The 16336-nt window shown below is 47.8% G+C and overlaps 2 protein-coding genes across 2 annotated transcripts; both read right to left on the bottom strand.

Moving 5' to 3' along the window:
- Positions 1–2065: 2065 nt before the first annotated feature.
- On the bottom strand, positions 2066–7461 carry LOC140407703 (uncharacterized). The gene is made up of 2 exons (XM_072495010.1): positions 7399–7461; positions 2066–6656 (listed from the first exon to the last, which is right to left on the bottom strand). Exon 2 carries the CDS (start codon positions 6314–6316, stop codon positions 5186–5188), a length of 1131 nt encoding a protein of 376 aa, XP_072351111.1. The 5' UTR covers positions 6317–6656; positions 7399–7461; the 3' UTR covers positions 2066–5185.
- A 6932-nt stretch (positions 7462–14393) lies between these two features.
- On the bottom strand, positions 14394–15672 carry LOC140407706 (uncharacterized; the record flags this gene model as incomplete). Its single annotated transcript, XM_072495011.1, has 1 exon — positions 14394–15672. A coding segment is annotated over one exon (1143 nt), but the record flags the coding sequence as incomplete, so codon positions are not given.
- Between the last annotated feature and the right edge of the window lie 664 nt (positions 15673–16336).

Below are 16336 nucleotides of genomic sequence, written 5' to 3'. Positions count from 1 at the left end.
AGGACCGGCATGCTCCTGTGTGGAAGGATAAATACGGCAAATTTTGGGAACCTTGGATAACGAGAGATATTGTAGGCCTCATCAAAAAGAAAAAGGAGGCATTTGTCAGGGCTAGAAGGCTGGGAAAGCCTGTGTGGAATATAAGGAAAGTAGGAAGGAACTTAAGCAAGGAGTCAGGATGGCTAGAAGGGGTCACAAAAAGTAATTGGCAAATAGGGTTAAGGAAAATCCCAAGGCTTTTTACATGTACATAAAAAGCAAGAGGGTAGCCAGGTAAAGGGTTGGCCCACTGAAGGATAGGCAAGGGAATCTATGTGTGGAGCCAGAGGAAAGGGTGAGGTATTAAATGAATACTTTGCATCAGTATTCACCAAAGAGAAGGAATTGGTGGATGTTGAGTCTGGAGAAAGGTGTGTAGATAGCCTGGATCACATTGAGATCCAAACAGACGAGGTGTTAGGCGTCTTGAAAAATAGTAAGGTCGATAAGTCCCCAGGGCCTGATGGGATCTACCCCAGAATACTGAAGGAGTCTAGAGAGGAAAATGCTGAGGCCTTGACAGAAATCTTTGGATCCTCACTGTCTTCAGGTCATGTCCCGGAGGACTGGAGAATAGCCAATGTTGTTCCTTTGTTTAAGAAGGATAATCCAGGGAACTACAGACCTTACGTCAGTGGTCGGGAAATTACTGGAGAGAATTCTTCGAGGCAGGAGCTACTCCCATTTGGAAGCAAATGGACGTATTAGCGAGAGACAGCATGGTTTTGTGAAGGGGAAGTTGGATCTCACTAACTTTTTAAAAATAACTTTAGAGTACCCAATTCATTTTTTCCAACTAAGGGAAAATTTAGCATGTTCAATCCACCTATCCTGCACATCTATGGGTTGTGGCGGCGAAACCCATGCAAACACAGGGAGAATGTGCAAACTCCACACGGACAGTGACCCAGAGCCAGGATCGAACCTGGGACCTCGGCGCCGTGAGACTGCAGTGCTACCACTGCGCCACCGTGCTGCCCCGGGTCTCACTAACTTGATAGAGTTTTTCGAAGAGGTCACAAAGAAGATTGATACAGGTAGGACAGTGGATGTTGTCTATATGGACTTCAGTAAGGCCTTTGACAAGGTCCCTCATGGTAGACTGATACCAATGGTGAAGTCACACAGGATCAGGGGTGAGCTGGCAAGATGGATACAGAACTGGCTAGGTCATAGAAGGCAAAGAGTAGCAATGGAAGGGTGCTTTTCTAATTGGAGGGCTGTGACTAGTGGGGTTCCGCAGGGATCAGTGCTGGGACCTTTGCTGTTCGTAGTTTATATAAATGATTTGGAGGAAAATGTAACTGGTCTGATTAGTAAGTTTGCAGATGACACAAAGATTGGTGAAATTGCGGATAGCGATGAGGACTGTCAGAGGATACAACAGGATTTAGATTGTTTGGAGACTTGGGCGGAGAGATGGCAGATGGGGTTTAATCCGGACAAATGTGAGGTAATGCATTTTGGAAGGTCTAATGCAGGTAGGAAATATACAGTGAATGGTAGAACCCTCAAGTGTATTGAAAGTCAGAGAGATCTAGGTGTACAGGTCCACAGGTCACTGAAAGGGGCAACACAGGTGATGAAGGTAGTCAAGAAGGCATACGGCATGCTTGCCTTCATTGGCCGGGGCATTGAGTATAGGAATTGATTAGTCATGTTGCAGCTGTATAGAACCTTAGTTAGGCCACACTTGGAGTATAGTGTTCAATTCTGGTCGCCACACTACCAGAAGGATGTGAAGGACTTTAGAGAGGGTGCAGAAGAGATTTACCAGGATGTTGCCTGGTATGGAGGGCATTAGCTATGAGGAGCGGTTGAATAAACTCGGTTTGTTCTCACTGGAACGACGGAGGTTGAGGGGCGACCTGATAGAGGTCTACAAAATTATGAGGGGCATAGACAGAGTGGATAGTCAGAGGCTTTTCCCCAGGGTAGAGAGGTCAATTACTAGGGGGCATAGGTTTAAGGTGCGAGGGGCAAGGTTTAGAGGGGATGTACGAGGAAAGTCTTTTTACACAGAGGGTAGTGGGTGCCTGGAACTCGTTGCCGGAGGAGGTGGTGGAAGCAGGGACGATAGTGACATTTAAGGGGCATCTTAAATACATGAATAGGATGGGAATAGATGGATATGGACCCCGGAGTGTAGAAGATTTTAGTTTAGACGGGCAGCATGGTCGGCACAGGCTTGGAGGGCCAAAGGGCCTGTTCATGTGCTGTACTTTTCTTTGTTCTTTGTTCTGTTCCTGCACAGAAATACTGAATCAAACGCACTGAAATCTATACTCGATTTTAATATTTAACAACACAAATACAGATCACGTAAAACTATCTCTGTTTTCCTGACATGAGTGGCTTGGAGGTGAATTCCTAGGTGGAGGTGTTCTCATGTATCTGCTGTCCTCGTCTTTCTACCTTCTAATTGGATGATACTGTCGCACAATGGTTAGCACTATTGTTTCACAGCGCCAGGGACCCGGGTTCAATTCCCTGTTTGAATTCCCGGTTTGGGTCACTGTGCGGAGTCTGCACGTTCTCCCCGTGTTTGCGTGGGTTTCCTCCGGGTGCTCCGGTTTCCTCCCACAAGTCCCGAAAGATGTGCTGGTAGGTGAATTGGACATTCTGAATTCTCCCTCAGTGTACCAAAACAGACGCCGGAATGTGGCGACTAGGGGATTTTCACAGTAACTTCATTGCAGTGTTAATGTAAGCCTACTTGTGACACTAATAAAGATTTTTATCATTACTTGTCAGATGTTGTGAGTTTGGAAATTGCTGCTGAAGGAGCCTTGGTGGGTTTCTGCAGCACATCTTGTAGATGGTAGACGCAGCCACCATTGTACATCAGTGGTGGGGCAGTGAATGAGGAAAAGATGCCAATCAAGTGGGTTGATTTGTTCTGAGTTTTGCCAAGCTTCTTGAGTGCAGTTGGAGCTGCACTCATCCAGGCAAGGGGAGAGTATTCCATCACACTCCTGACTTCGTCCTTGGAGATGCCGGACAGGCTTTGGGGAGTCAGGAGGTGAGATAGTCACCACAGGATTGCTAGCCTGTGACCTGCTCTTGCAGCCATAATATGTATGTGGCTAGTCCAATTCAGCTTCTGGTCAATGGTAACCTCCAAGGTGTAGTGGGGGATTCAGCCATTGAATGTCAAGGGGTAATGGTCAGATACTCTTTTGTTGGAGATTGGATTGGATTTATTGTCACGCGTACTGAGGTACAGTGAAAAGTATTGTTCTGCGTACAGTCCAGACAGAATGTTCAAAAGATGGAAAAAACATATGACATACATAAATACACAATGTAAATACATAGACACAGGCACCAGGTGAAGCATCTGGAGTGAGTACTACTCAGTAGAGAAGGTGTGTGGAGCGATCAGTTCAGTCCACAAGAGGGCTATTGAGGAGTCTGGTAACAGCAGGGAAGAAGCTTTTTTTGAACCTGTTAGTGCGTGTTCTCAGACGATCGTATCTCCTGGCCGATGGAAGAGGTTGGAAGAGAGAATAACCCGGGTGGGAGGGGTCTTTGATTATGCTTCCCGCTTTCCCAAGGCAGCAGGGGTGTAGATGGAGTCAATGGATGGGAGGAGGTTTCGCCAGATGGACTGGGCTGTGTTCATGATTTTCTGTAGTTTCTTATGGTCTTGGGCCTTGTCTGGTCATTGTCTGTCTGGCAATTGTGTGGCCCACATTTCCTTCCCACTCATCAGCCCAAGCCTGGACATTGTCCAGGTCTTGCTGCATTTGGACATGGACTGTGCCAGTATCTGAGGAGCTGTGAATGGTGCTGAATATTGTGCAGTGATCTGCAAACATCCCCACTTCTGACATTATGATGAAAGGAAGGTAATTGATCAAGTAGCTGAAGATGTTGGGACCAAGGACACTACCCTGAGGAACTCCTTCAGTGATGTTCAGGAGGTGAGATAATTGACCTCAACAACCACAACCATCTTCCTTTGTGCCAGGATGGGCTGAGTGCCCTCCATCTCTGCTGACTGTGATATAAAGAGAGGAATTTCAGCTGCTCCAGTCACTCCAACTAACTGAAGTTGCTCATTCCTGGTGTCCTCATAAATCTCCTCTGCAATCTCTCTGAGAAAGTCACATCTTTCCGAAAGTGTGGTGCCCATATATCGGGTCCCATTACAGAGGGATAGAATTGAAAAGCAGGGAGGTTTTGCTTAACTGGTTTTAAATCAGGGTTAGACTACACTGGGAGCTCTGTCAACATTGGTGATCGTTATTTAGAAAAAGGAAATAGACACTGGAGAAGGTGCAACAGTTGTTCACAAGAATAATATTTAACCCTCAGGAAAGGTTGCGCCTGCCTTTCACTAGAAAGGAGATGACTGAAGGGTGGTCTGATGGGAGTCTTTAAGATTATGCAGGCGTTCAATAATTTCAGTAGAAACCTCTTTAACCTAGGGCAGCACTGTGGCGCAGTGGTTAGCACTGCTGCCTCACGGCGCCGAGGTCCCAGGTTCGACCCCGGCTCTGGGTCACTATCCGTGTGGAGTTTGCACATTCTCCCCTTGTTTGCATGAGTTTTGCCCCCAGAACCCAAAGATGTGCAGGGTAGGTGGATTGGCCACATATTACCCCTTAATTGGGAAAAATGAATTGGGTACTCTAAAATTTTTTAAAACGAGGTTGAGATGAACAGCGTGAATACATTGAACGTAAAGCTAGATACATCCATGAGGGAGAAAGGAATAGAAGGAGATGCTGATGGTGGAGATGAAGAGGGAGGGTGGAGGATCATGTGTCGCATAAATACTGACACAGACCAATTGAGCCGACTGGCCTGGCCCTGTGCTGTAGACTCAATGCAACAGCGACAAATGTATTTATTTTAGATCTGCCTGTAGTGTTATTAAAAACAATATTTACTGTCCAGGATAAAATAAATATCCTTCAGCAGCTTTTGTGGATCATTTCAGTGGAAATGTGCTCTCCCAGGCTCAGCATCAGCCCACTGGAAGCAAAGTCTGACACCAGCCAGTCCAGCAGAAAGAAACCCTCCAACTCTCCTACTTCACCAAGTGTCAGAATGAACATGGTTCAGTCCTGGATGTGATTCACAGCAGCAAAAACAGCAGAATCCAGTCCCAGTCATCACTTAGCGACTTGCTGGTGTCTCAGCAAGTGGGATGACTGAGTAAATCCCTTTGCGAATCCTTGTGAACTTGCTGGTGTGTCTGCAGATGGGATGACTGAATGAATCCCTTCCCACACTCAGAGCAAGTGAATGGCCTCGCCCCAGTGTGAACTTGCTGGTGACTCTGCAGATCAGATGAAAGAGCGAATCCCTTCCCACACTCAGAGCAGGTGAATGGTCTCTCCCTGGTGTGAATGCGTTGATGTGCCTGCAGGTTGGCTGAACGAGTGAATCCCTTCCCACATTCAGAGCAGGAGAATGGCCTCTCCCCAGTGTGAACTTGCTGGTGATTCTGCAGGTCCGATAACAGAATGAATCCCCTCCCACACTCAGGGCAGGTGAACGTCCTCTCCCTGGTGTGAACCTCCTGGTGTGACACTAGGTGAGATGATTGAATAAAACGCTTCCCACACTCGGGGCAGTTGAATGGCCTCTCCCTGGTGTGGATTCCCTGGTGTGTCACGAGGTGCGATAATTGAATAAAACGCTTCCCACAGTCTGAGCAGGTGAATGGCCTCTCCCTGGTGTGGATGCCCTGATGTGTCACTAGGTGTGAGGATTGAATAAAACACTTCCCACACTCGGGGCAGTGGAACGGCCTCTCCCGAGTATGGAGTCGCTGGTGTATCAGCAGGTGGGATGACTGAGTGAAACCCTTTCCACACTCGGGGCAGGTGAACGGTCGCTCCCCTGTGTGAACTTGTTGGTGATTCAGAAGATCAGATGAATGATTGAATTGTTTCCCACACTTCGAGCAGCTGAACGGCTTCTCCCCGGTGTGAACTTGCTGGTGTGTCAGCAGGTGGGATGACTGAGTGAATCCCTTCCCACACTCAGAGCAGATGTACGGCCTCTCCCTAGTGTGAACTTGCTGGTGATTCCACAGGTCAGGTGACTGGAGAAATCCCTTCCCACACTCCGAGCAGATAAACGGCCTTTCTACAGTGTGGCTGCAGTGATGAATCTTGAGGGCAGATGGGGAGCAGTCTCCTTCCCCACACTTGGAGCAGGCGAATGGTCTCTCCCCAGTGTGAACAGGTTTATGAGTTTCCAGTGCAGACGGGATACGGCTATCCTTCCCACAGTCCTCACCTTCCTGTGGTTTCTCCATGCTGCGGGTGTTCTTGTGTCTTTCCAAGTTTGACAATCAGTTAAAGCCTGGTCCACACACACAGCATGTGTACGGTCTCTTCCCCGCTGTAAATGGTGTGATATTTCTGCAGTCTGTATAATTGGTGAAAGCCCTTTCCACAGTCAGTGCACTGGACACTCTCACTCAGATCTGTGTTTCTTGGTGCCTTTCCAGTCATACTGATGTGACGGCCAAAACAGACAATTTATCCTTCGAGATTCAAAGATTGATGGCATTCAGATTCTGGTAATTCGAGTGGCTCTGTTAAGTCTTGATGCATTTTGAGATTTCTGGCTGCAAATCCTCCCCTTCTGACATCCTGTAAAAGGAGTTTACAAAAGTCTTCACTAAGTACAGGACAGAAATTCAGAACAGACAATGCTAGTTTTTGTAAAATATTCCTCTCCCTTGCCCCTGAATCCCACATCTCCATCCCACAAATTCTTCCCGCATTCTCACTATGGTTGGAAATGTATAACTTAGTTACAGCATTATATCTCTAGACTAGAAATAATTAGCACTTTATTACTTAAACAAAATACTCTAATATGTACCATATTACAAAACTGGACATATCAGTGTCCTATATTGATTTTCTATCCCCTCGGGGCATCATGGTGGTGTAGTGTTAGCACTGCTGCCTCACGGCACCGAGGACCCAGGTTCAATCCCGGCCCCGGGTCACTGTCGGGGATGGGTTTGCATATTCTCCCCGTGTCTGCGTGGGTTTTGCCCCCACAACCCAAAAAGATGTGCAGGTTAGGTGAATTGGCCATGCTAAATTGTCCTTTAATTGGAAAAAAAAAGAACTGGGTGCTCTAAATTTAAAAAAAAAATACTGTCCCCTTAAACGTCAGCCATCTCTGTGGATGCCAGCCCTTGTGAACATTAGGAAAGAGACCATCCTTTTAACCAGACAAATAAATGTGTCAAGCTGGGCCAACCTTCCCAGAGTCTGCACTCTCCCTGGATTCACTTTGTTTCACTTCAGTTCCTGCAAGTCAACAATTTAACCGCGGAATGAGTAACTGGAAAGGGGGAGAAGACAGTGTTTCACTCACAGATTTGGAGACATGAGGAGGTTTACTCTTCTGTGAAGCTTAATCTGAATGCACACAAAGCCGTGCTCTGATTGGCTGGAGGAATAAAGTTCTTCCGGTCTCCCGACAATTGCCATTGGTCAATGCCCCACACGAAGACAATGGGAAAGCGGAAATTACGTCACCTGGGAGACACTTTGACTCCAAATCACACTCAACTGTTGACCAATAGAAAGCGCAAATCTCCGCACATGCGCAACCCTTCCTCTGGTGAACATGCGCAATTCCGACCGCACATCCATGCGGTGAATGGAGCGGTTTCCCCGGCGCGGAGGCTTGTGGGAGCTGGAGCCGCCATTGCTCGTTTGGAACCCAGTGTCTGAACTCCTGGCACTGGGGGATAGGTGGTCGGGAGATGGCGCAGTGAACCCACCCGGACAGAAAATTCATGTGGGTCGTCACTGGAGTTAATTATGACTCCCGTTCAGCAAAAATTGTTAAATTCAGGTGTTAAGATTTAGACATCAGAGTGACATATTAGGGAGGTAAATAGCTGGGTGTGAAATAGAATCCGAGTCAGCAGCATTGGGGAGGAGAACTGGGCAAAAATTAGGAGGATGGCCAAAAGAATTAGGGCTACAATTGATAGGGAGGAGGTTGTCTATGGATAGTTTAGAGAGAGGAGAATTTGATTTGGTTTATTATTGTCACATGTATTAGTAAGAAGTCTTACAACACCAGGTTAAAGTCCAACAGGTTTGTTTCGATGTCACTAGCTTTCAGAGCGCTGCTCCTTCCTCAAGTGAATGAAGAGGTATGTTCCAGAAACATATATATAGACAGATTCAAAAATGCCAGACAATGCTTGGAATGCGAGCATTAGCCGGTGATTAAATCTTTACAGATCCAGAGATGGGGTAACCCCAGGTTAAAGAGGTGTGAATTGTGTAAAGCCAGGACAGTTGGTAGGATTTTGCAGGCCAGATGGTAGGGGATGAATGTAATGCGACATGAATGCCAGGTCCCGGTTGAGGCCGCACTCATGTGTGTGGAACTTGGCTATAAGTTTCTGCTCGGCGATTCTGCGTTGTCGTGCGTCCTGAAGGCCGCCTTGGAGAACGCTTACCCATAGATCAGAGGCTGAAGTGTTCCCCGACTGGAAGGGAACATTCCAGCCTGGTGATTGTTGCGCGATGTCCGTTCATTCATTGTCGCAGCGTCTGCATGGTCTTGCCAACGTACCACGCTTCGGGACATCCTTTCCTGCAGCATATGAGATAGACAACGTTGGCTGAGTCGGATGAGTATGTACCGCGTACCTGGTGGGTGGTGTTCTCACGTGTAATGGTGGTATCCATGTCGATGATCTGGCACGTCTTGCAGAGATTGCCATGGCAGGGTTGTGTGGTGTCGTGGTCACTGTTCTGAAGAATGGGTAGTTTGCTGCAAACAATGGTTTGTTTGAGGTTGCACGGTTGTTTGAAGGCAAGTAGTGGGGGTGTGGGGATGACTTTGGCAAGATGTTCATCTTCATCAATGACGTGTCCCGAAGCGTGGTACACTGGCGAGACCATGCAGACGCTGCGACAATGAATGAACGGACATCGCGCGACAATCTCCAGGCAGGAATGTTCCCTTCCAGTCGGGGAACACTTAAGCAGTCAAGGGCATTCAGCCTCTGATCTACGGGTAAGCGTTCTCCAAGGCGGCCTTCAGGACGCGCGACAATGCAGAATCGCCGAGCAGAAGCTTATAGCCAAGTTCCATACACATGAATGTGGCCGCAACCAGGACCTGGGATTCATGTCACATTACATTCATCCCCCACCATCTGGCCTGCGAAATACTACCAACTGTCCTGGCTTGACACAATTCACACCTCTTTAACCTGGGGTTACCCCATCTCTGGATCTGTAAATATTTAATCACCTGCTAATGCTCGCATTCCAAGCATTGTCTGGCATCTTTGAATCTGTCTATATATATATATATGTTTCTGGAACATACCTCTTCATTCACCCGAGGAAGGAGCAGCGCCCTGAAAGCTAGTGACATCGAAATAAACCTGTTGGACTTTAACCTAGTGTTGTAAGACTTCTTACTGTGCTCACCCCAGTCCAACGCCGGCATCTCCACAACATGTATTAGTATGCAGTGAAAAGTATTGTTTCTTGCTATACAGACAATGCATACCATACATAGGGAAGAAAGGAGAGACTACAAAATGTAATGTCAAATCATAGCTAGGGTGCAGAGAAAAGATCAACTTAATACGATGTAGGTCCATTCAAAAGTCTGATGGCTGTAGGGAAGAAGCTGTTCTTGAGTCGGTTGATACTTGACCTCAAACTTTTGTATCTTTTTCCTGATGGAAGTAGGTGGAAGAGAGTATGTCCGGGGTGTGTGGGGTCCTTAATTATGCTGGCTGCCTTTCCGAGACATCGGGAATTGTAGACAGAGCCAATGGATGGGAGGCTGGTTTGCGTGATGGATTGGGCTACATTCACGACCGTTTGTACTTTCCTGCAGTCTTGGGCAGAGCAGGAACCGTACACCAGAGCAAGCCAAGATACAACCCGAAAGAGTGCTTTCCTATGGTGTATTTGTAAAAGTTGGTGAGAGCCATAGCTGACATGCCAAATTTCCTCAGTCTTCTGAGAAAGTAGTCGTTGGTGTGCTTTCTTAACTAGAGTGTCGGCATGTGGGGGATGAGCAGGACAGGATTTTGGTAATCTGGACATCTAAAAACTTGAAGCTCTCGACCCTTTCTACTTCATTCCCATTGATGTAGACAGGGGCATGTTCTCCACTATGCTTCCTGAAGTCGATGACAATCTCCTTCATTTTGTTAACATTGAGGGAGAGATTATTGAAGGAGAGAATGTTGTGTGATAACTAGAATATCAGTTTCAAATTTCTATCCTGTCCTGGCAGTGATGTCTCTGATTGATGTGTTTACAAGGGATTGGAATGGAAGGATTTGCAGTCGGAAATATCTCGATTCATTAGGACACAACTAGCATGAGCGATTCCAAAGTCAAGATAGGAATCCTTGCTCTCTGTTCCAAAAGGTTTCAAACATCAATGCCCCGGCCGATGAAGGCAAGCAGACCATAAGCCTTCTTAATCACCTTGGCCACCTGTGTTACCACTTTTAGGGAACTGTGGACCTGCACACCCAGATCCCTCTGTATGTTAATGTTCCTCAGGGTTCTGCCATTGACAGTATACAGAAAGTAAAGCAAATGTACGGGTTTAGAAAATCTAGACTATTGCTTAGCAACCAGAGTTATATTGGGAGAGCAAGAACTTTGAAGTGGCTCACAGTGTGACAAAGGTCTGGGGAATTGAAGAGAAATCCATAGACGTTGTATTGGATGGTGTCTGTCACTTGGTTTGAGAGTGTGGGTTGTCTGACCACATTTCACCCATTGGTTTGCATGGACTGTGTACTTACTGAGAACATTAAAAGTATGAGATAAGGTTTGTAACTTGTGTACACCGGATACACGACATGCCTGACAGCTCAATCAGCTCCACTCTCAGCTCAGGAGAGCTCAACTCCACATCCTGTTCACCGGGGAGTTCTCCTGCTGCAGTGGGACCTACATTCCTGTTTTAACTGACAGCACGAAAAAACATCAGTTACTCATCTGACTGCTGTTTGTGGAATCTTACTCTGCTTTAACTGGCGGTCATGAAACAGCAACAACTTGTATTTATACAACATGATTAATGTAATAAAACATCCCAATGTGTTTCAGGGGAAACTCATGAAGTAAAACATTGGCACTGAGTCACATCGGGAGATATTTGAACAGATGGACAAACGCATGATTGGAGAGGCAGATTTTAACAACCACCTTTAATCAGGAGAGAGATGGAGCTTCTAGGGAGTGAATTTCAGAGTTTCATACCCAAGTCCTGCCATGAATGGTGGCGTTATTAAAATCAGAGATGTGAGGTACCTCTTCCTACTCAGGGCCATCCCGATCTACATCCCCAAGGCCTTTTTCCAAGCAGTAGACAAAGTAATCATGGCGTTCGTATGGGGGGGGGGGGCAGGGGGGAAGAATGCTAGGATCACAAAGAAGGTCTTACAAAAAACAAAATCAAGGGGAGGGGCGAGAGGCCGAGTGGGTGCGCGCAGAGGAGGCCTCCAGTAAGGGGACCTCCCTCCGGGCCCTCGCCACGGCGGCACTCCCATCCCTACCCAAACAACACTCCAGCAGCCCGGTGGTGTTAGCCACACTCCAGTACTGGAACCAGCTATGGCAGCAATTTGGCCTGACCAAAATGTCAGACAAAGCTCCCATCTGTAACAACTATCGGTTCACACCAGCACTGACCGACGCCACCTTCAAAACGTGGAGACAGGACGAGGGGACACTGACACAGTCAGAGACCTAAACACCGACGGCAGGGTTGCGACTCTGGACGAACTGACGGAGAAATTCCAGATGACCTGGGGGAGCGAGCTTAAGGTACCTGCAGCTGAGAAACTTGCTACGAAATGAGACAAGGACTTACCCACAACCGCCACGACGGACATTACTGGAAGAGTTGCTGGACACAAGCATATTAGAGAGAGGAAACTGCAGCGACATGTACAACCGACTGGTAGAAGGGGCCGACGCCGTACTGGACGCAACAAGAAGGAAATGGGAGGAGGACCTGGGGATCGAGATAGGGTGGGGACTCTGGAGCGAAGCACTGCATAGGGTCAACTCCACCTCCACCTGCTCAAGGCTCAGCCTGGCGCAACTAAAAATGGTACATGGAGCCCACTTAACAAGAACCCGTATGAGTAGGTTCTTCCCGGAAGTGGACGATAGATGTGAACGGTGCCAAGAAGGTCCGGCCAACCACGCCCACATGTTCTGGTCTTGCCCCAGACTTGTGGGGTACTGGACTGCCTTCTCCGAGGCAATGTCCAAAGTGGTGGGGGTGAGGGTGGAGCCATGCCCGAAAGTGGCGGTCTTCGGGGTTTTAGACCAGCCAAATCTATTCCTGGGGAGGAGAGCGGATACCCTTGCCTTTGCCTCCCTGATCGCCCGCCGTAGAATCCTGTTCGGCTGGCGGTCAGCAGCACCACCGAAAGCAGCAGACTGGCTGTCCGACCTCTCAGAATCTCTCCAAATGGAGAAAAATTAATTCGCCATCCGAGGGTCAGACGACGACTTCAACAGAACGTGGGAGCCATTCACCCGATTGTTCCGGGACTCGTTTGTGGCCAACAAACAAGGAGAAGAATAGCCAGGAACCAGGGGAAAGCAGCCAAACCATGAGAGGGTGAGATAGAACGAGAGATTGGTGGGTGGGTGGGGGGGGGGGGGGGGGGGGGGGGGGGGGGCGGGGGGGGGGGGGGGAGAGAACTCATTCAAAGAGGCAGGAAAGGCGAACCGCGGGGGTGGGGTGGGAGGGGGGAAGGGATAGGGAACAATAGAGGAGAGCCAGGGAGGTATGGGGGGGGGGGGAACGTTAACCAACCTGACATCCATAGGAACAGAGAAAAAGGAGAATACAGGTGGAGGACGGGAGGGCCGGCTGCAGCGGCAGCGTGCACGAAAGACAACGGCGGCGAAATCCGACCGGGAGAAGCGAGGGCCATCACCGGCACCAGGCCCATTGGAGGATTGCCCTCCGGAAGTGCCTCGCCGGCACAAACGGATGCTTACTTACATGTATATACATATATCCTGTGTACATAACGGCGAAGTATACTCAGGACAAAAATCCAATGAAAATCATTTTTTTTTAAAAATCGGAGATATGAAGAGGCCAGAATGAGAAGAGTGCAAACATCTGAGAGAGAGCACGACTGGAGATTACAGACAGAGGGAGGGACGAGGCCAGGGAGGAATTTGAAACAAGGATGTGAATTTTTAAATTGAGGCATTACCAGACCAGGAGCAAAGTCAGTGAGCACAAGGCTGATGGTGAACAGGACTTGGTGTGAGAAAGCACTCAGGCAGCAGAGTTTTGGATGATCTCACATTTCCGTGTGGGGTGAATGTGAGAGGCTGGACAGGAATGTATTGGAATCATCAAGTCAAAGGTAACAGGGGCATGGATGAGGGTTTCAGCAGCAGATGAGCTGGGGGTGGGGATGGACACAGGTGACATTATGGAGATTGAAATATCTGATATTAGTGATGGTGTGGATATGGGGTCAGAAACTCATCTTGGGGTCAAATCTGACACGTAGATTGTGCAGAGTGTGCTTCAGTCTCAGACAGTTCGCAGGGAGAGGGATGGACTCGGGAGTTAGGGAACGGCATTTCTAATGGTGACTGAAGACAATAGCTTTGATCTTCCCGATATTTAATTGGAAGAATTTTCTGCTCATTCAGTACTGGATGTGGGATAAGCAGTTTGATAATTTAGTAACAGTGGAGGAATGGAGAGGGATGGGAGTGAGGTAGAGCTGGGTGTTGTCAGTGTCCATGTGAAAACTAACAATGTGCTTTTGGATGATGTCACCTCGTGGCAGCGTGGAGATGGGAAATAGGAGCGGCCGAGGACAGATCCTCGGGGGACACAGATTAAAAGAATTTTGGAAAGGCAGGTTGGAGATAGGGTGCTAGTTTGCAAAGGTGGTGGGATGGACACTTTTTTAAAAAAAGGATGATTGATGATAGTGAATTTAAGAGAGAATCACGAAGGATATCAGTCACATGAAGAAGTTGGATAGTCAGCATTTTTCTGAGGATAGGGTCAAAGGAGCAGAAGGTGGGTCTCATGGACAAGGTGAGCTCTGAGAGGGAAGGAGATAGAGAAACTGGAGAAAGATGTAGTTCAGGGCTCAGACTTTGAGGAAATGTAGAAATAGTTTGGCCTGGTGGGTTAGTGGGAGGGAAGCAGCAGAGGCAGCTGATCAGATTGTCTCAACCTTGGTGACAAAGAAACTCCATGAGCTCCTCACACTTGTTGTTGGAGGTGAGGATGGAGGAGACAGGGGAGAGGGAGAACACTCCAAAAAGAACTAAGTTGTGTTTGAGACTCAACACACTGTGTTTAGCACAAAACTGATTTATTTGACCATTATCTACAATATTAGTGAAGATATATGGGCTGGAGTTTACTAACATCAGCAGAAACAGACCCTAATAAACATGGTTCAGTGTGGATATGATTAATCACAAAATCCAATCACTGTTGTTCATTGTGGACATGCTGGTGTTTGCACAGGGTGGATGAGGTAGTAAATCCCTTCCCACACTCTGGGCAGGCGAACGGTCTCTCCCCAGTGTGAACTCGCTGGTGTCGCAGCAGTGTGGATGACTGAGTGAATCCCCTCCCACATTTGGAGCAGGTGAATGGCCTCTCCCCAGTGTGAATTCTCTGGTGCGCAGTGAGTTGTTCTGGTCCCCTGAAACCTGTCTCGCAGTAAGAGCACTTGAATGGTCTCTCGTCAGTGTGAACGCGTTGATGGCGGATCAGTTCCCCAGAACTTTTGTAGCACTTCTCGCAGTCTAGACATTTAAATGGTCTCTCAGTGGTGTGAACACGTTGATGATACATCAGTTGCCGATGACTTTTATAGCACTTTACACAGTCCGAGCATTTAAAAGGTCTCTCATCAGTGTGAACACTCTGGTGTTTCAGCAGGGTGGATAAATCAGTGAATCTCTTCCCACACTCTGAGCAAGGGAATGGTCTCTCCCCAGTGTGGACTCGCTGGTGCGTCAGCAGTGCAGATGACTGAGTGAATCGCTTCAAACACTCTGAGCAGGTGAATGGTCTTTCCCCAGTGTGAATTCGTAGGTGCACAGTGAGTTCTTCTGATCGCCTGAACCCAGACCCACAGTGAGAGCACTTGAACGGTCTCTCATCAGTGTGAACAATTTGATGACGCATTAGGTCCAGGGAACTTTTATAGTACTGCCCACAGTCTGGGCATTTGAAAGGTCTCTCCTCGGTGTGAATTCGCTGGTGTTTCAGCAGGTTGGATGACTGAGCGAATCCCTTTCCACACTTGGAGCAGGTGAATGGCCTCTCCCCAGTGTGAACTCGCTGGTGCGTCAGCAGCCCTGATGTGCGAGTGAATCCCTTCCCACACTCGGGGCAGATGAATGGTTTCTCCCCACTATGAACTCGCTGGTGTCTCAGCAGCTGGGAGGATTGAGTGAATCCCTTCCCACACTGTGGACAGGTGAATGTTCTCTCCACAGTGTGAACCCGCTGGTGTTGCAACAGGTTGGATGATCGAGCAAATCCCTTCCCACACGCAAAACAGGTGAACGGCCTCTCCCCAGTGTGACTGCGTCGATGAGATTCCAACTCAGATGGGATCTAAATTCCTCCTCACAGTCTCCACATTTCCAGGGTTTCTCCTCAGTGTGAATGTTGCCGTTTTCTTCCATGTTAAAAATTCATCGATATTCAGTTTACAACTAAATGGGGAACTGCGTCCGATTATGACATGGTTTGCTTTGTGTTTCTTGATTGCAAATCCTCCCTTTCGAGTATTCTGTGAAATTGATTTGAAACAGAAAATAGGGAGTGAGAAAAAACCCACTAAAACACAAAGGCAGGTTCTGAAATTGAGCTGAATGAATCTGGTCATTTGTGGGGCCGGCACTAGGAAAACAATGACCAGGAAAGCTGCTGGATTTTTGCAGAAAACCAACTGGTTCATTCATGTCTTTCAGTGAAGGGAACTTGCCACCGTTGTGGACCGAGACAAGACTCTGCCCTCTGTAACAACATAATAGGAGAAGTAGAACACTTGGCCCGTCGAGCCTGCTCCACCATCCAGCACAATCATGGCTGATCTTAATCTTCAACTCCACTTTCCCATCAGTTCCCCAGATCCTTTTGACTTCCCAAGAGACCAAAACAATAATAATCTGTACTATTGTCACAAGTAGTCTAATCCGCATTATAACACTGCAATGACGTTACTGTGAAAAGTCCCTCGTCGCCACATGAAATGAAATGAATGAAAATGAAAATC

The sequence above is a fragment of the Scyliorhinus torazame genome, unplaced genomic scaffold, assembly GCF_047496885.1.
Source record: "Scyliorhinus torazame isolate Kashiwa2021f unplaced genomic scaffold, sScyTor2.1 scaffold_1828, whole genome shotgun sequence".
NCBI lineage: Eukaryota > Metazoa > Chordata > Chondrichthyes > Carcharhiniformes > Scyliorhinidae > Scyliorhinus > Scyliorhinus torazame.
Note: the sequence above shows the minus strand (reverse complement) of the source record. Positions and strands in the feature narration are given on the sequence as shown.